Here is a 20,411-nt window from a genome sequence, read left to right on the forward strand (position 1 = left end):
AGCCAAGCGTAAACGAAATAATAAACAGATGTGAGCCACCAAATATAGGACACTTAGTCTTAGCTGCAAAGGGACACAAATGAGATGATAGGGTATTAGTAGAAAGATGCATTTTACAGGTCAGACTGTAATAGTAACCTTTCACTGTGAAAATTAAAAATTAACCTTGGGAGTATTGAATCATTTGCAGCTTATGGTACTTCTGTTGAGAGAAAAAAAAGCATATTTCTGAGACTTCCTGTGATTTTTGAGATTTTCAGGTAGTGCTTTTCAGAGTATGTTTTTGCCTTTTCTGTAACTGCATCTCACTGTGTTTTCATTTGGTGGTGCTTACACAGATGGCACAACTAGGGTTTCTTAGAGTTCACACAAACTTATTTACTTGCTTTGGGTGAAATTCTTAGTGCGTATTAGTCATCATGTTTGTTAAACTTAATCTAGGGAATTTGCTACTTGCATGTCTTTTGTCAGACTGTTTGAGGTTTGGTTTTTTTTTGTCTTGCCCAAGATTAATAGCAGAGGCAGGTTTCATAAAAGTCAAGTGAACTTCATGACAATTTCCTTTCTAGTCATTATGAAATGTGGTTTCCAATGATGATTAGCATTTGGAAAATAAAAACAGAATTGCAGAGAAGAATACTTCTGTCAGAAAATTCCCATTCAGATATGGAATATGGCTTGTATATGAACTAACATTAAAGCAGTTTTTCTAAAATACTGATTTTTTTAAGGGGATAAACTACACGGCAGTGATGATAGAAAAATACCTTGTGTGTTACTTCAAACATAGAAGAAAGTAGAAGCTAGAGATCATGAACTTTAGAGCAGCGATATTAAAAAATAGACAAATCTCTAATGCATGCAATTAAGATGCCATGTAATGATAGCTAATGGTGATTTTTTTATACTGCAGCATTTCTGGGTTTGTAAAAAGGACTTTTGCAAGTGTTTGTGGGATGCAGTATTGTAAGCTTGGTTTCCATCTCATTTGATATGTCCAGAACTTCAACAATTATATTATTTTTTGAAACATAAGTAATAAAATTATGAAAGTGATCAAAGTAAACTAAAAATAAGATCCTTTTCTTATTTATATACTTCATATTGCAGTGTCCCAACATCCATGTAGTTGTAGATCTTATAAAATGTTTTATATGGGAATATTCCCAAAATCTTTTACTAACATAGCAGTGTCATTGGTACAGAAACTGTATTCTGATTTTGCATAATTTCTGCTGGATAATGTCCTTTTTTATATTGGTGAATATCTATTTGGTTTTCTTATTAGGACTGTTATTTCTGAACAATATAGTCTAAATAAGTAATTTGCAGGAATAAGTTCAAATAAGGTTTTCTCTTCTTCGTAAGAATTTTTGTAAGCTTTCTGAAGGAAAGTGCTTATCTGATGCATTAAGATTTTGTTCTCAAGACTACTGCTATTCACTTTTTTTTTTTTCCTCTCTAGATTCTTGGAAGAGTTTAGACTTTTACCCTAGCAACAATTGTTTGGCTTTAGCCTGATTTATAGAACAGTATAATAGACCTTCTGAAACATGACCTATAATAGACACTGAAACATGTCTCTCTTGTTTGGTTTTGTTTTTTCTTTTTGCCTTCCTTTAGGTAGCTCTGGTGCAGTGGACAGAAAGTGTGGGTCTCACTCTGGTTAGCAGGGATTTGACCTCAATGCAGCTGAAGACCCCTGGTGGACACATTCTGACATACTATATTCTGCAGATCTTCCCCTTCACTTCTGAGAGCAAGCGCATGGGGATCATAGTTAGGGTAATTGTGGGGGTCTTCTGGGTGTTGGTTTTTATTTCTTAAAAAATGTTTTAACTGAATGTTTACTTTTATGAAATTTAATCGAAAGTTAATGCTGAAGAGAATGCATTTCATAAGATTTTCAAATGAAAAGTGTACCTTTCGTATGGGTACACATGAAATACTAGGAAAGTAATTGTACAAAAATCAGGCTAATCTCATGTTGCAGAGATTCTTTTTCATGAGAACATGTTAATTTCATGACTTTATGCTTAGCCTCTAATTCTGCATGTTGCTTTTAGCCTTTGGTTTTCTTTTTCTATTTGTTTCTTTCATATAAAATATGTTGCTTCTTCAAGAAATAAATTAATGGCTGAAATTTCTTATGGTAGTAGTTAGCATCTTTCTATACTGCTAGTGCTGCTGCTTTTCCAGACCCAGTGTTGATACCTGAACTGTCATGGATGCACAGCACAACCCGAGGGTCTAAGATTTATGAGATACATGCTTAGTTGTTTCCTAGATGTCCAGTTGGGAGCATAGTAACAATCATTAAAACCTCATATGAAAGGAAGCCACAACACCATGCTAAAAGTAAGGTTTAAACCTCTATGAATGTTTAGCCATCCACACTACATACTTCAATGCTCTCCCTACCTAAAATATGAGAGTGTAGCAGAACAGCTTCAGACAGCATTGTTTGTTGGTTAGTTCAGTGCCAAGTCCCACTTAAATCGGTGTCAAATTATCCCATTTTTTCATTTGCCCATGATGGCAAGCCAGGCATGCCATCTGCCTTAGGCAAGTATGTTTCAGGTCTGGAGAGACCTTGGCAAGTCTGTATTTCTTTAAGTGATGTTGGTACTAAGAGCTTGTCTTAACAGTGACATGCTCATAGATACTTTAAGAAGCTTGCAGATCAGACTAATCCATTCCTTCAGTGACAAACTATACCTCATATATATTTCTGATTTCTATTATATTTGCCTGCATGTAAATTCTCTGAATGTACCATGAGTGTTTCATTATTAAAACATCTGTAACAAGCATTTACACAAAATTATTTGTAAATTTTTAATTGTATTTCAAAGATACGGGGTAAACTTTCTGTTGTGAGTAGTTACAGGGGTCATAACAGTGATACTTTAAAATTCAGACTGGCAATTTAGGTATGCTGAGAGTCTGTTAGTCACACTGACATCGCTTAGAACCTATCCTCTTATGAGAAAGTGGGAAATATGCGTTTCAGTGAAATCAGAGATGTCACTGGAAGTAGTAACATCAGGTAATAAAACTTCTCCACCTCTTGGCAGGGTACTACTTCTTTTATAAATCATCAACTGACTACTTCAAAAGTCAATTTTATTATTGGTAGGTAATTATTTTGACTGTATAAACAGGTGTTTTTTTTAAATTCTGTTTCTCTTGTAAAACTCTAGGATGAATCATCAGGAGAAATTACATTTTACATGAAGGGTGCAGATGTTGCAATGTCCACTATTGTACAGTACAATGATTGGTTAGAAGAAGAGGTAAGAAACAAAATAAAAATTTATAAGAATTAAGATTCTGTAAAAACTAAAAATTTAAAGTCAAAAGATCAGGATTTACTGGATTAGGTTTAAAAGAGAACCTGAACCAGTGCAATAATGGATTTTGAAGTTGTTACATATATCCTGAATGGATTTTAAGTGATTAGAATTATTTCTAAATCTTAAATAACCCATGGGAAAACCAGGGCTGGGAGTCACAGCAGAACACATTCCTACTTAAAACAAGGAAAGTTGTTTTTCATTGATGACCTTTCACATAAAACCTAATTACTTCTGAGAAGTGTTCTGCTATAAACCTTTTTATCCTGAAGTGACCTTGTTTTATAAAATTCTACAGTGAGGTATGATTATGAAATATGAAGTACAGTAAGGTTTGCAGCCAAATTGAAATAGGGTTTTTTGCCAGATTTATTAAACTTAACATAAAATAGCTAGTGACTGAATGTCAAAGCTGATTGATAATTTTCACTGTGTGGCTCTAGGAGGTACCAGCAATCATCTTATTTTGACCCTACATACAGACAATATGTTAATACAATGATTACACCATGTATGTTCATAATGGTATTGGCAATATGAATCAATAGCTGCTGCAGGGCAGTTTGATTAATTCAGGGACACGAATAAATTAAACTCCCTTGAGACCCAGCAAAATGTCATAAAAATTACTTTTGGCGATAATGATGCACAATTAATTGTAAAATACTTGTTTAATTTATTTAGCTTTATGAGGTCAAATCAATAAGTTTTTTGCCCTGGACAGCCTTGTTTTTCATTAAGACATGCTATTCCATGATTATTTTTTAAAGTCTTGATATAAATGTAGCTTTATTACATGCCTCAAAAGTAGCTTTTATTTCTTTTAAAGCTTCAGCCTAGAATAGTTTCTTTAACCTAGGGGAGAAAATCTAGATTGTCTTACCAGTCATCTGGGAGACCTGAAGTATAATTGCTTTTTATACTGTTTGTGTCTTCTCCAGAACAATCTGAGTCTAAGAAGTTACAGTACAGCTATCCCCTGTTAGCATATAATATTAAGCATGTACATGTGGTTGAATATTTGCATAACTGTTCTTGTGGTTTGTTCAACTTAGTGTGGTAATATGGCACGAGAAGGACTGCGTACACTGGTTGTTGCCAAAAAATCACTGACTGAAGAACAGTATCAAGATTTTGAGGTATGATCTTCTGCTTCACCGTATTTAGTTACTTTAAGGGGAGCATTCCTGTAGACCAAACTCTTAAGTGACTTTGTGTTTGTGCAAACAGAGTCGATACAACCAAGCAAAGTTAAGCATACATGATAGAAACCTGAAGGTTGCTGCTGTTGTAGAGAGTTTGGAGCGAGAAATGGAACTGCTGTGTCTCACTGGAGTAGAAGATCAGCTGCAAGCAGATGTTAGACCAACTCTAGAGATGCTAAGAAATGCTGGAATAAAGGTATTAAACACATACTGCTGACATAACAGGTCATCATTTATTAACTTTTTTTAGCAAGACCTGAATTATACTTGTCTATATTCAGGTTCATTCAAAGTAAAGAGTATCATAGAATCACAGAATGGTTTGAGTCAGGGGTGACCTTAAAACTCATCTAGTTCCATTCCCTGATATGGACAGGGACTCCTCCCAGTAATCAGGTTGCTCAAAGACCTTTCCAGCCTAGCCTTGAACAGTTCCAGGGATGAGGCGTCCACAGCTTCTCTGGCAAACTGTTTCAGTGTCCCACCACCCTTAGAGTAAAGAATTTCTCTGTTGAGGATTTATGGGTTAGAATTAGTGGGCAGACCAATATGGACAACATTACGGTGAATGTCTGCTGCAGGTAGCCTGATCAAGAAGTAGTAAAAGAGGCCTTCTGGAAGAAGCCTCACACTTGCACATGCTAGAGCTTGTACTGAACTTCAACCACCCCAGTATCTGCTGGAAGAGTGAAACAATAGTGCACTCCAAAATTCTGGTTTGCTTGTGCCGTGACAATAATCTTCTGATACAAGAGCTGACAAGGAGATGCTCTGCTGGTCCTCATACTAACAAACAAGGAGGAATTGGTCAAGGATGCAAAAGTTGTTTGAGGGGACAGCCTTGGCCACCCACAGTAGTTACAAGAGGATTAAGTTCAGCAGGCTTGGGAGGATCTTATTAGTGTCTATAAATACCTGAAGGGAAGCTGCAGAGAGGACAGAGCCAGGCTGTTTTCAGTGATACACAGTGAAAGCACAAGATGCAGTGGGTAGAAACCTTAATGAACATTTTTTTTACTGTGACTGTGTTCAAACATTGGAACAGGTCTCCCAGAGAGTTTGTGGAGTCTCCATCCTTGGAAGTGTTCAGAATTGATTCAACATGGTCCTGAGCAGCCTGCTGTAGTCAACCCTGTTTTGAGCAGGGGAGTTGGACTAGATAATCTCCAAAGGCCCCTTCCCATGTCTACTGTATTGTTACTCTGTTTTTAATTCATCCCTGTTCCCCAAAGACTTTCAGATGAATTAGCTTGTAATGCAGTGGTGTGAACAATTAGAAAAATATATGTATGGATTGAAGCCTTATGATTACATCAGGTTTCTTGTAGTAGAGTGAGACTAGTGCAAAGTACTTAGTATGTACTTATGTACAATATTTTCTTGATTGCTCTTGATATTTCTTCTGTATGGTCACTTCTGACTGTTAAGTACATCCTGCTAAAAATAGGTGTAAAATACAATTTTTATGTTGTTGTTTTGATTTGGGATTTTTAATGATTAGTTCTAGGTTTCAAAGCATTAAAGTTGTTCTGGCTTTAGTTACAGCTAACATTATAGTAGGCTGGAAACATGGTAGTAGCTGTTGCTAGGTCATAAAATTATACATTACTTGTTTACTGATGAGGAAATATGAGTCTTGTCCATTCATTGACCCACATGAACACTAATGAAGAAAATCTTACCCGAGATGTATGGGTAAAAAGAGAGACAGAGGCTTACAGTGTAATAAAATTGTGACTGTAGACTTAGTAACTGTCCAGTAAAAACTTCTGCGGGTAACGTAATTTTTCCTATGTGGTGTATTCAGTTTGGTCTAGGGGTAATGGTATTTCATCAGATGTCTTTCAACTTTCTTGGTGTTAAGAGGCTGAGGGGAAAGAGTGCCATCTCACTTCAAGAAGTGATGGATCCTCAACCTTATTCTTTCATGGTTTCATCTCAGTTTTGCATGGTCAGTGGGCAGGGTCTCTTTCGAGCGCTGGGAATGTAACTCTTCCTCTAAGATACACTGTCTCATTGCTTGGCTGCTGCTTTCTGATAGATCCTCACTAGGGTCACAGGCTGTTGGTTTGCATCAGTTTGCTGACAAATTTCTTTCTCTTGTAGCAGTGTACATCCTCTTTTGACCAAGGTAGTGTCAGGGCCTAAGGGAGGGAAAGGCTTTTATGCTCTCCCTGTTTTTTAGCTATGCCAGTGTGTTTCCCCACAATTTCACTTTGTCTTCGTCTAAACTAGGACATTGGTCTTTGTGAGAAGGGTAGGGGATTGGAACTGCCTCACGTGCATTACTGCAGTAAAAACTGCTATTCATCTAATCCGAAAAGGTAGCAGAAAAAGGTTGGAGATAGATGTCATTTAGATTTGGAGAATGGACACATTAATATCCAGTGGAGTAAACTTTAACATTATTTTGCAGATATGGATGTTAACAGGAGATAAACTGGAGACAGCAACTTGCATTGCAAAAAGTTCTCACTTAGTGTCTAGGACTCAAGATATTCACATTTTCAGACCCGTAAGTATAGTTCCAACTTTTTTTTTGGTTCATCAAAGGACAGCTAATGGCAATGTTGCTTTATTTGTTTAGGAATTGGCTGCTTGTTGAAAATTGATGGGTTATTGTGCTGAGTGTCATAATAATGGTCAAGACAGTAGTACTTAGGTTCTGATTTAAGGATGTAGATTACAAAGCATTCCTTCTAGAGTGCTTGTGTCTAAATATGTCGATGCGCTACAGAAACATTTGTATCCTTGTTTGAGTGACCCAGGTTTATCATACATTTTATAATCTTCACTTAGAAAATGGACATAGTAAGGTACCTCTGCATAATGATGGAGAGGGGAGTCTATGTGAGGTGCTGAGCCAGTAGGAAAGACTGTCTGGGGGTTTAGATTATGTGAATGGGGTTTTTGCTTGTTTGAGAATTTTCATTAATAGAACGCTTTAGACTCAGGCAGAATTAATCCTGAATTCAACTGGGGTGCCAACATCCTCTCTTTAGATATAGTTGAAATCAGTGTGAAAAAATTGTTGGTTTGTTGGGTTTTTTTGGGTATCATTATATATATTTGCATTATTTTTAACAGACTGTTCAAGACAGTTGTTAGGAAGATAAACTGAATATCTTTTTCTGTACATTTTGGTTGTAGTTGCATAGCATCAGCTTTATTGATGCCAAACAAAAATAGATTTTCCAGACTTTGATTGATGCCATGTGATCAGACATAATATGCCTGTGTTTGTTCTAAATGAACCACTTGCACCTACAGAAATAATTATATGAATATAATTTACATGTAAATGTAGTTTCTTCTGAAGCATCAGAATGGCAAATTGGGCCCTGCAGACTACTGTTTGCAACTAAATTATTAATGCTTCTGATAAAACTTCAGATCAATTTTTGTTGACCTTTCCATGTTGTAACACCACAAATTAAGTCTTCCTGAGCAAAATCTATTTAGTTGAGTCAGATTTTTATTTTCATTACCTTGACTGGTAATAAGGGATCAGCATAAAACTGTGTTAACTTAGAAAGTTTTAAATTAATTAGAAAATTGATTTATACAGAATTATTCCTGTGGCTGCATTTGTTGCAAAGAAATAACCACTAGATTAACGTAAGAAAATACCAAACACTAAAACTTCTATTTTAGTTATAAATTAGTAAATCAAAAATTACGCACTGTTTTGACTTCCCCCTCCCCCCAAAGGGCATTTTTTTAACACTTTTCGTTTTTTATCCTTAGAAGTCTCACCTTCTTAATTCTGTAATGAAATTAACTGATACATTGTTCTAGAGATATTTGCAAATTAAAAAGAAAATACATCTGTTAGGTGAAAGGTAGAACAGAGAGGGCAATTACTGCTCCTCAGTGTGCACCAAGTGCTGGCATCTCTTAATTTCTGTAATGCAAAAATTTGTAATGGTTCATTGAAATCCATGGTTTCTTACAGTTGGCACGGAAAGAGCTTTCTCTTGACACATTTAATTGTGGGAAAGGAGAAAAATAATCTGAATTAGGGCACATGTATGGGGGGTTCTGTTTTCAGGTGCTTTTTAATGTAACTCAGATTTTATGTCTAATAAAGCCCATCTGGAGGAGGAAAGGTCTTTGGACTGCCTCTGATTCTACATAGTAGTAGGCCAGTCAGAACTTCACGTTCAGTGTAATTAAGACTCACCTATTTTAAAGCTATTTCATCAAACTGCTGATAGAGCCAAAATAAGAAGTGTAATCAGAATTTGTGTTTTATACTGTGCTTGCAATTTTGTCTTCCACAATAGCTCTAAAATACATTGATCTTTTATTGGAATGAAAACCAAAACTGTAGTCTCCTCAAAATCTGCTCATAATTTACATCTTTCATGTTCTGTGTGTTCTAGTTCAAAATGTTCCAAAATCTGTTTGGTAATCTTTGATCATTTTTGCATTTCACAGCTGGGACTTTCTGAAACAATAATTAAGTAAATTCGAAAAATAAATATAAATTTATGGTGTAATTCTTCTGTATTATGCCACTTGATCCTGCTTGCATACTCATGCAAGATCCAAAAGGATTAGTAGCAGTGAGCATTTTTAGTGTCTTTTGAAATTTGTGCTTACTTAACCAAACTTAAGGAACTGTTAACATGAACATTTTGCATTATTCTAAGAACATATTTTACTGGTTAATAAATGTTTTGGGGTTTGTTTGGTTTCTGTTTGATTGGTTGGTTTTGTTTTTTGGGTTTTTTTTTGTCTGTTTTTCTTCTAGCTCTGCCAAGATGGAAGGACTCAGGTCAGCTTGAACGTATGATATTTTAGTGTCATGAATGCATCATTTTTTAGCCCTTGTTTACTTTGGTGAGAAACCAGTTAGGATGACTACATAGACTTTCCTTGTTTGAGGACTACTTTTTACTCCATAAAATCCAAGGCTTGTAGTCACATCCCATGGTTTGCATGGGGATAAAACACATGTTGAAGAACCAAGGCCTTCTGGGTATAAGTTCTCAAAACCTGATTTATTTAAGCACGATTTTTGAAAGAATATAAAAAAATCTCTTAATTGAGTGCTTTTTATTGAAGGTTACCACTCGAGGAGAGGCTCACTTAGAACTAAATGCCTTTAGGAGGAAGCATGACTGTGCCTTGGTGATATCTGGGGACTCACTCGAGGTAAGAACTTGGTTTCTGTCAAATTACATTTATTTATATGCTTATGTTCAGAAAGCAAAGTATCTGTGCCTTCATGCTTTTAAACCTTTTTCCAGTATTTGCCCGTATTTAAGTTTTCCTTAGAGATACTTTTGTTTTTCACTGAGTGGTAATTGGAGGATATATGTTCTAAATGGGAAAATGTTAATGGTTCTCTGGTCTCCTGTATGGTAACAGAATGGAATTTGTATGCAGCATGTTGTTATCTCTTCTCTTAACCCCAAAACATGTTGAATGTCACTTTAAAGTAATAAAGCTATAGTTAGGATAACGTGACTTTTTGTCTCACAGATGGATGTTGTGCAAGCAAAACTGCATAAAAGAATTATTTATACTGTGTTTCTGTGTTAGATCACATACTGTGTTTTTAATCATAAGTAAATGTGAATGTATCTTTTTATTTAGGTTTGTCTGAAGTATTATGAGCATGAATTTGTAGAGCTGGCTTGTCAGTGTCCTGCTGTAGTATGCTGCCGATGTTCCCCCACGCAGAAAGCTCATATTGTGAAACTGTTACAGCACCACACTGGAAAACGCACGTGTGCAATAGGTAACTGGTGGCACAATCTTCATTTGCAGTAGCTAAAGTCTGTCACCAATTTAAGCAGTAGATGGCACTGTTGAGAAGTAGTCGAAACAAAACCAAGGAGATTTCTTTTATTAACAGCCAGGTATTATGTAGCTGTAGCAGAAAATGCGATTCCATAAGAAAGATATGGTTGTCTTCTTTATTCCTCAGGAACAAGTCTTGATTGCTAAAGTAATTATAATCCATAGATTAATTGTAAGAATTGAAAGGTATATAAGGGGTTTTTAAAATACTGTAAGGCCAGGAGAGTAAAACCTCTGAAGAGCTGAATATTGCAGTGACATTTTTCAGGTGATGGAGGAAATGATGTCAGCATGATCCAAGCAGCAGACTGTGGAATTGGAATTGAAGGCAAGGTAATGTTAACAGTTCCATTGTCAAATATGTGCCACATAGTAGCATAGGATTAGAAGCTTTATTATTAAATAGTAGTGAACTGATAATTTCTAATTAAACTATGCTGTAAGATGATAAAAATGCTTAGTCTTCAAACTACTATCTTCCTTGCTTATATGTCCTATGCTTTATCTTCTTAAATACAAAAAGCAAGAAAAGCAGAAAGCGCCACAGGTATTTCTATGTAACATTTACCTGAAAGAAGCAGTATAGAAGCTTAAACTTACTTGTTACAGCCACTGCATCTTAGAATACACAAGAAAATGTCCTTTGTGCCTCGTTGCAGAATTGATTTTTGAATCAGTAGGAAACTTAACTTTTAAAGTTAATTATCACTTAGAATTTTGAAATCACAAACACGTCTTTTACACTGCGTTTCATATTTGGAATATTTTTGTTTGTTCTAGGAGGGAAAACAAGCTTCCCTAGCAGCTGACTTTTCCATCACACAGTTTAAACACATAGGTAGGCTGCTGATGGTACATGGTCGAAACAGTTACAAAAGATCAGCAGCACTTGGTCAGTTTGTCATGCACCGAGGCCTTATTATTTCAACTATGCAGGTATTTAAAACTTTGTTTTGTGAACAGTTAAAAACACTATGTCTCTCTTTGAAGTGTCACAAAATTTCAAGCAGTACTGTTATTACTTTTCTTTACCATAATGTTTTGTATGTAGAATTATATTAAATATGTATAATTATCTGCTTTTTGCAGGCTGTATTTTCATCAGTCTTCTATTTTGCATCTGTTCCCTTGTACCAAGGATTCCTAATGGTAGGGTAAGTCAAAACCAACAGTTATGGTATCTGGTAACCATATATAGCAAACTAACTTGTTAAATAACATCATGTAGTTGGTGTCTGCCATATTTTTCATACATTTATCATTGGTACGCTACCAAACCTCAGCTGAATCTACAACAAAAAGTCAAACTAAGTTGAATATGCCCTATATGGCGGGAGGGGGAATAAAGTCTCATTCTCAGTTCTCTGTAGAGAGGGATCTATATAGCCATAGATGAAGGTACCATATGACATTTCTCACACACAAACTGAAAACAACAGAAGTCTCCCAAACCAGTTTCAGCTGTTAACGCAGATTGCCTTATACGCCTTAGTGAGAATCAGATTTTTCTGTTAAAAATGGATTTGAAGCTACTATGAAATTTTCTCTGAGAGTACACTACCCAAATCTGCCACATAAATTTCCATTTAGGTGAATGTATGCAAAATTAGGAGCATCCTGGTCTTGTTATAAAAGCTGCTTTAGTAATACAGTTCCCAAAGTCATACAGCTGAGGGACATGCATATGTTCATGTTTGTCCTTGCTCTCTGCCCCTTCTGCCCTAAGAGCTGCTTATATTGCTTGTAAACAATAATAATCTAAATCAGTAGTAACTTAAATCATAATCAGATCAAGGTGTGATTACACCAGGCTTTGCAGAGGCAAGCAGCAGACCTCTTGAAAATGTTTGTAATTAGTTTCAATGCGTTCTAGGAAAGTAGTACTAAAGTATACATCTGACATGTGCATACTAAAATCCAAAGCCACTTACAGAGCTGTTAAGACTGTTGTTCATCCACCTACTTTTAACATGATGTCTGGAATAGAGTGCTTGGATTTTTTTTCTTCAGTTTTCATGCCATTGTCTGTGGATTAATTTAAGCATCAGATATTTTAACTAGTTGTCCAAAGAGTAAGTGCGCAGAGAGAGTGGTAGCAGACGATAAGCTTGATACGGAAGAAATAAATGTATTTCCTAGTTTTGAATGTATTAAATCTCTGTAACTTCTCATAACTGGCAGCTCTCAGCAGCACAAGAGCAGGTTGCACGTGTAAAGCTGTTTTAGTAAGCTGCTTCAGTACTGGGTAGGACCAGTCTAATTCCACTTACATAACAGTAATAATTGAACTCAGTAGATCAGTTTAAAATCATATCATACAGAAGTGTCAATTTATGTTCTTTCCTTTCACCTAGGTATGCAACCATATATACTATGTTTCCAGTCTTCTCTCTAGTACTGGATCAGGATGTGAAGCCAGAAATGGCATTGCTATATCCAGAACTTTATAAGGATCTCACAAAGGTATGAATGTCCTTAGTGCTCAGACTATGAGCAAAAACAAATGCTGAAATCACTGCTGTGCAAAACTGGGAATTCTTACAATCATTTCCTTAAGGTACTCCATGCAAGATAGACACACAACTAATGTAACGCAGACTTTTGTACTATGAAAATTAGCCATGGTACCAACTGTTCCATTTAGTTTGATTAATACATTTGTTAAGTCACCAATGGTTGGACTGAAGTGAATCAAGCATGAAGGTGTGTTGATGTAAAAGTTACTTTCAGTCTGGCTGCAGGATCTCTGATCTGGAGTTATTTATGCTTACTTTTTCACAGGTCCTTTTTTCCTTTTTAAATGGTAATCAATATATTATTTTTTCCCATAACCCCTAGAAATTACTACTGACAAAAAAGAAAAAAAAGTGAGAGAATGTGGAGTAACTGGAGAGTACAGTTCAGTGCATTGTCTGGGGAAGATGATGATCACTAAATGATTATGAATGAGTAGTATAAAAAGTTATTTATGTGCTGTATTTGACTCGCTATTACAAGGTAATCTTATTATGAGTGATTGTTACAACAATTTATGATCACGCTGCCTTAGTCAGCGTGACACTGAAGCCTACTTATTTTTGCGCATCATTTTTCAAATTATGGACTCTAAATGCAAATCTCTACCAATGGTATTCAGCTAGTGTTATTCAAACACATGCTGACGTGGACTATAATTGTATTCCTTGGAACTGGCTTCTTTTCTGGGGTATGCTAGTGATGAAAATGCCTTTCAGATCTTTAAAAGAGTAAGATACATCAGCACAAGTCATTGACACTCTAGTGCATGAAGAGAAAATTAGCAAGGTTCAGAGAGACAGGTGTGGCCAAATATCCTGCAGGACACACTGATTCACTGTTACTGTGGCTCCTACAGAGCTATAGCTAGAAAAGCTGGTGAAAATTTGAAGGTTAAGAGGGATCCCTGCTTTCATCTGAGAACTATTCAAAGCCTGTTGTGCAACATTCTGTAGAAACTCAGGAGTGATTTTCCCTTCCAGTTCCATAAAGGTGAACCAAAACACTTATTTCACAAATGTCAGTAATTGGGAGCCACGGATGAAGGTGGAACCTGTGTCCAGCACTCAAAGGAAAATGAGTAGACATTCATGGGAGGAAAAAAAAATAAAAATGAAAATAAATAAATTTAATGTTTCTTCGTGCTTGTACAAGAATTTTTTCAGATGTGTTCAGTCTGCCATCAACATTCTAGACTATATACAGCATTATAAAAATGTCTTTAGCATCTTGCCACGAACTCTCTATCCAAGAATGTATTTTAGCCTCAACTGAAGTAATAGAAAGAGTAAACTCATCACTTTCTACAGCAGTGAACCACATTTATTTGTAAAGTGCTGATTCTTGTGTGTTCAGGGCTGATCAGTTCTTTTGTGGCAAAATGGTTGCTTCATTTGCCATTTTATCCTTTTAAATGCGTATCCTTTCAGCTCTGTGGTTCTAACGTATTTCTTCAGCACCCTCACAGATTCCAAGTCATATGCACATATACAGCATTTATTGTTTGATTTATGCATGTTTCAATCTATAACATTCAGGGGCACAAGAAGATTAAAAATGTAACTATTACAGCAAGTAACTAGTACTAAATAGTTACTTTCTGAAAACTTAAACATGTAACTAATGTATGAATGGAAATAGACAGTTTATTCAACATTTACAATGACTAGAAAATACAGTCTTGTTTGAGGTTTAGGTCAGTAGGGACACAGTGCTATCTTTCTTGAAGACCACATTTTACAAAACAGACATAAAACTGTTTTAAATAAAAAACAATTAATTTTACTGTAATTATCCCTCTGAAAACCAGCCAGAGCACTGCAAGCTAAAGTATCTTTGCTGTTTAAGGTCTTAACTGTCCTACCCCCAAATTTAGACTTTGTGTGATCTCTGTACAAGTCTGCAATGAAGAATCACAAAAGCAAGTAGAAGCTTTTTAGCCTGTGTTACTTCAAAGACTCCTTATTTTACTTGTAAAATCTCTCTAATGATTAACTTTAAAAAATACATTAACTGAGTAGATTAATATTTTTTTTAAGTTGTGTCTAATTGGCCTCTCACTTGTTTCCTTTAGGGAAGATCTTTGTCATTTAAGACCTTCCTCATCTGGGTTTTAATCAGTATTTACCAAGGTAGGAGAGAGTCCTAATTTTACTGAACTGAGAATTTTTTGTCTGCTTTTGCCAATATTTTTTTTCAGCTGCAGGTTGAATTCCCAAAGCTTAACATTTGATCAGCAGTTATATATATATTGCTTTCTGTTTATCTTGTAAATCAATATTCCTGTAGTGTGCCAAGCCTATTCAAAACGCAGCACAGACTGGTATTTTTGTTGATACATATCACCTAAAAAAAATGACGTTTTTAATTAAATGCTAATCCATAAAAATTTTAATGAGTGCTTATCACATTGCATATATTTACACAGTAGTTTTCTTTCATGGAATGACAGAAGCACTGTTGAAGAAATCTGAATTATGTGATCAGTTAAAAGTAATTACACTTTCAACAATATCTCATTTATTTGTAGCACTTGACAAAATGAGGTTAATTAACAGTTCATCAGATATATTGCACCTAAAAGTTGTTTAATAGTTTAATTTCTTTACAGCTTTACTTGAGTTGTTTTGTTTCACATGCACCAAATACAGTAAATACCACTTTTGTTCTTTTAGAAAGATCAGTCTTGTTACCTTATAAAAAATTACTGGGCAAGTTTTCATAATAAGCAAACAACTGTTCAGTGTGCAGCTGTAAAAACTGGTGCACTGAAATTTCATTGCACAGTGTGTTGATAATTTTGTGTACCTTTCCTAGGTGGTATTCTGATGTATGGAGCCCTGCTGCTTTTTGAATCTGAATTTGTACATGTCGTTGCCATTTCCTTCACTGCCCTAATCTTGACTGAGCTCTTGATGGTTGCACTGACCATACGAACATGGCACTGGTTAATGGTGGTGGCTGAATTTCTCAGTCTTGGCTGCTATGTGGCCTCTCTTGCATTTCTAAATGAATACTTTGGTGAGTAATAGTAAAAGTATTTTAGGAAAGAATTTTTTTTTTTGGGAGGTGGTTCCTCTCTTTCTTTTTTTTTCTTGTCATTAAAAATACGTGATGTTATGCTTTGTGAAAAAAAAACACAGATTTCTCCATAAGAAATAAGAATGAGTTGAAATCAGGCTTAATGTTGGGTTGTAACATTCTCTTGTCCTTTCCTTCTAGAGTTTGATAATCTTTATTCCTGTTAGTATGATTTATCTAAAGCTTACTCAAGCCACGCATGCTTTTCCCGTCCTTGATCTTATCTTGAAATGGGTATTATTTTCAAAAATCAAGATCTTTCACTCAGGTGGTGAATTAGTTGATATGCCAGACCAAATGGACCTTATTAGATCTAATCCACAAGCTTAAAAGAGTCTGAAGTATTGCTAAATTGTGAGGCAGAAGCCTGTTGGGGTAGACACTTCATATAAGAATCATTGTTTCATAATTACATTAAGCTTATGTTAAGCTGGCTTTGCTTTAAATTGCTGTATTCCCTACTGCATTTCAAGGTTGTGATTGTTTGTAGGTCACAAAATGAAAGAATACTTTGTAACTGCAGAACTTTAACAGTCAAGAATCTGAGCATCAAAATAATACACATGTATTTATATATCAAATTATCCTTCAGCAAAAAATAACTATCTCAATGTGATTTTACAAATGTGACTTTTACAGAAATACTTATAATGATTTTGGTTATACCTCACAAGAATCCAGCTCCTTCTCTTTATGTTTTCCAGGAGCAGATGGCTTAGGAGGTACCTTTCTTCAGTTATCACTTCTCATAGCATAATTAAACTTTGTATAGTAATTTCTGGGAGCCTCATAGTTCTGCTTTTATTCTCTCATGTCCCAAGTGTTCAACACTGGGGTAGTGTATTTATATATTTTTAATCAGTAAATGCTTCACTGCCTCTCCCAGTGTTCTGTTACTTCCCAGATTTCTCGAGAGTCAAATTTTAATGAAGAAACAACCCTGCTGGGCTTGTTACTTGTATTGTGCATTATTTCAGGTTTGCCAGAGTACATTTTTCTTTTCTCTGACACCGATGCACAGACTCTTTAAATAGAAATTACTGGGTTGATTCCTCAATGTCCACAGCCAGATTACAAATGAAAGGAGCAGGCACGAACAGATGCAGGTACTGGCTCTTTGGTCCAAACTTCAGGAACTTTATAAGGCAGAACTTGCTGCTTTATCTTTACAAGTCTTTAGTATTGGTGGCAGCAGAACTTTCCATCCTTTGTAGGTGTTGTTCAGCAAGAAACACTGTTTGGTGATGTTCATAAATGTGTAAAAACTAGAGGGACTTTATTTCTTGCAGACTTCTCTATAAAGGGTAATGCTTTATTGTCCTCATGTATTTGCTGGACAAGTCCAAACAGCTGAGTATATAAATGGTTGTATGTCTTCTTTGCAGCCTGGGGACTTCTGTATTTTTCATCAGAAAGGGTACTGAAAAGGGTGCCATTTCGTGGGCTTTTACGAAGATGTATTTTACTGTGTGATATTCAGCAGTTAATCTGAAGAAATGCATTTCAGCTAGTCTGTTAATGCTTTACTCTTATCATACTACAGCTGGAGGAGAGAACCGTTTTTTGTGCACGTGATGTAGTATAAACTTAAGTGATGGTTTACAGTTCAAGGTATAGCACAACTTCGTTCATCAGGGAAAACAGTCCAATAATGCTTGACTTTGTCAGCATATAAACTGTTTCTTTCAGTGATGTTACTTATAAGCATCATCTACTCCCAAGGAAATGATGCCATGACAGGGCACTCAAATTAGAATTACAAAGATATTTGATACTGCTTTACAGTTCTGACTCATGGAAGTAAATCAGTTTTCAGGTTTCTGAGTTAATTGCACTCAATCACTTTATTAGGCATGTCTCTGTAGTATGTTATATAGGCTTTTAGTATGTCTAAGCAGGCTTAGGCTAAAACTGTGTAATAAGTTTATACGTAGAAACTAATATACAAAGTATTTTTAATGAGTAAAGTTGGAGCAGTAAAACATTACTGCATTTTCTGAAGTGAATTTTAATTTGCATTAAACCAGTTCTGCTCAAGTTGTTTACACAGTAAATTACACCTTGAAGTCAAATGCAAGAAAACTTCTTACCTACTTAGACTCTTAAAACATGACCAAATCTAAAACCTCTATGTTTTCAAAATGTTTGGCGTAATTGCTGTTTAAAATGCTCTGGTTGTCATGTGAAACGCAGTAATATTCCATTTAATGCTACTAACATCTTTTCAATTTCCATTTTGTGTAGCTAACCTGTTTGTTTTGTTGTTTTGTTGTGTGTTGTTTTTTTTCTTCACATAACTTTTGTATCTTTTGTAAATCTATCCTTTAATTTTCATTCTCCCTCTTTGTGAAACAGGTATAGGCAGAGTGTCTTTTGGAGCTTTCTTAGGTAGGTGAAGTTTGACTTGAAGTTTAAGTCTTTAAAAAGAGTAGTAAATTATTGAATCTACACATTTGTAAATAATGGAAAAAGGAAAAAAAAAACCAAAGCAAACCCACACCAATTCTTCAGGTTACGTGGGTTCTGAGATCTTTCTATGAGAAGCATGACCTGACCTGACCAAATACTGTCAAAGAGGAGTGTCACCATTCTTGCTACTGTCTGTCACAATAAAAATAGCTTTTCAGTGTGGCCTCTGGCAATATCACTACATTGTTTCCCCCTTAAACTTTTGGGCTCTGGTTTAATCTCTAAGGCTTTAAGAATCATTTGGTCTAGTTGTGACAGATTCAGAGAAAAACAATCTGAAAATGGAATAAAGGATCCAAAATGGTAGCAGAATTTCTGTTTGAGAACTTGCATTATAGTAAGTAAAATCATTCGTACTAGTAGAAAAATAAGTTGACTTAAGTTTTTATTATGAGCAAGTCTTGCTTTTAAACTGAGATTGTTTCCTCTAACATAATTCTGTGTACAATACAGCGTAAGAACCACAAAGGAACTCTGAAGTTCCTGTCTAAAGAAAATAGTTGGCAAAAACAAAATGTTGAGGTTAACTTTCTCTTGTTTTGTTAGTTTCTTTTTTTTTTTAATTTTGCATGGTCTTGAACAATAGCATAAGCAAGCAATTAACAGAGTTTTATTGACTTTGCACTATGGAAGTTTCAGTTTCCAGGTTACCAGCTTCCATTACTTATTTTCCCTTTTCTGTTTCTGCAGATGTTGCCTTTATCACAACTGTGACCTTCCTGTGGAAAGTGTCAGCAATCACTGTTGTAAGCTGTCTTCCACTTTACATTCTCAAGTACTTGAAGCGCAAATTTTCTCCTCCAAGTTACTCAAAGCTTACCTCGTAAAAGTAATTGTATCCCTATGTTTTTTCACTTGCACCAGTCTGCAAATTGCACATTCACTGTGCTTTTATGTCTGTGGGTTTCTGTTGGACTAAAGAAATTTGAAAAACTAAGTGATAAAGTGAATAGAGCACAAAAAGAGGTGGAAACATCAGACAGGTGCAATAACCAGACCTATACTAACAGGACTATCAGAGATAAACCTAATATTCTTCATGTTGATTTTCTTTCCTTTTTTTTTCTTTCTGTTGCTGTGATTATAAAATAAAACTGAATTACCTTTAATTTGACAGTGCTTCTGAATGGTTTCATTGCTATTGTAAAGGATTTTTTGCTACTGTAAAGGGTTTTTTCCTACTGTACTAATCTGCAAGTTGAATTGAAAGTTTCATTATTACATAACTTCCCTTCTTTAATTATTACATAACTACCTAATTCAAGTTGTTTCCTTTAATGTCTATATATGGAAAAGTTCATTTGTCCATACTGAATATAACACACCTAATACCTGTAAATGCCCATGTCTGTATTAGCAGCTATTATTCCTCATCAGACATTGAGTAATATGCACTATTTGAATTATGTACAGATGTCTGCATAGCACAGTATTATATTAGGGGCTGTTGTCCTATTCTGTTCTGCATTTCTGGCACCAGTTAATTACAGATCTGTGATGCTGACAGCAGCTCTTTAAATGCACATTACAGCCAGGTTGCACAAAAGCTGTTTAAAAGTTCAATTATAAATTCTGTACATAATTCCACTGCACCTATTGATCTGTACAGATATCAAAGACATGGCTGCTCAGTAAATATGTTTTAAAATTCTTATTCATTTTGTATTTGTAAAACTGCAAATAGTGTCAAAGTACATTTATATATATGAGAAGTCCAGTAAACCTTGTATTAGTTAATATGTTTAAATTGCGTTGTAATCTGTTTACTTAGGTTACTCAGGTAAAAGAAAATAAGACAAACACATGAACATTATGGTAGGAAAATCTATCATCTTCCAAGTTGTAAATGTTATGTTTTTATAACTTATTTTGGGTGCAGACTTGTTGAAAAAAAATCAAAACATTCTTGCTTGTTGTAAAATCTCAGAGTTGTGTATTTTGGCTGAGATATGACACTTTACTATTTGTTCCAGAA

General features: G+C 35.3%; 1 protein-coding gene across 2 annotated transcripts in view; it reads left to right on the forward strand.

Moving 5' to 3' along the window:
- ATP9B (ATPase phospholipid transporting 9B (putative)) overlaps window positions 1-20,173 on the forward strand; it is a 154,645-nt gene extending 134,472 nt beyond the window's left edge. Inside the window, exons 16-30 of one of the 2 annotated variants that reach the window (XM_005149860.3) lie at window positions 1,624-1,785; window positions 3,204-3,296; window positions 4,412-4,495; window positions 4,587-4,757; window positions 6,978-7,076; window positions 9,632-9,721; window positions 10,166-10,310; window positions 10,641-10,705; window positions 11,153-11,308; window positions 11,462-11,526; window positions 12,727-12,835; window positions 14,961-15,018; window positions 15,704-15,907; window positions 18,323-18,355; window positions 19,127-20,173. In XM_005149860.3, the coding sequence (XP_005149917.1) occupies window positions 1,624-1,785; window positions 3,204-3,296; window positions 4,412-4,495; window positions 4,587-4,757; window positions 6,978-7,076; window positions 9,632-9,721; window positions 10,166-10,310; window positions 10,641-10,705; window positions 11,153-11,308; window positions 11,462-11,526; window positions 12,727-12,835; window positions 14,961-15,018; window positions 15,704-15,907; window positions 18,323-18,355; window positions 19,127-19,263 (1,671 nt within the window). In that variant the 3' untranslated portion in view covers window positions 19,264-20,173. The remainder of the gene's footprint in view (window positions 1-1,623; window positions 1,786-3,203; window positions 3,297-4,411; window positions 4,496-4,586; window positions 4,758-6,977; window positions 7,077-9,631; window positions 9,722-10,165; window positions 10,311-10,640; window positions 10,706-11,152; window positions 11,309-11,461; window positions 11,527-12,726; window positions 12,836-14,960; window positions 15,019-15,703; window positions 15,908-18,322; window positions 18,356-19,126) is intronic. The other variant, XM_031049651.2, reaches the window with a different exon arrangement.
- Window positions 20,174-20,411: the final 238 nt, after the last annotated feature.

Source organism: Melopsittacus undulatus, chromosome 1 (genome assembly GCF_012275295.1).
Source record: "Melopsittacus undulatus isolate bMelUnd1 chromosome 1, bMelUnd1.mat.Z, whole genome shotgun sequence".
NCBI lineage: Eukaryota > Metazoa > Chordata > Aves > Psittaciformes > Psittaculidae > Melopsittacus > Melopsittacus undulatus.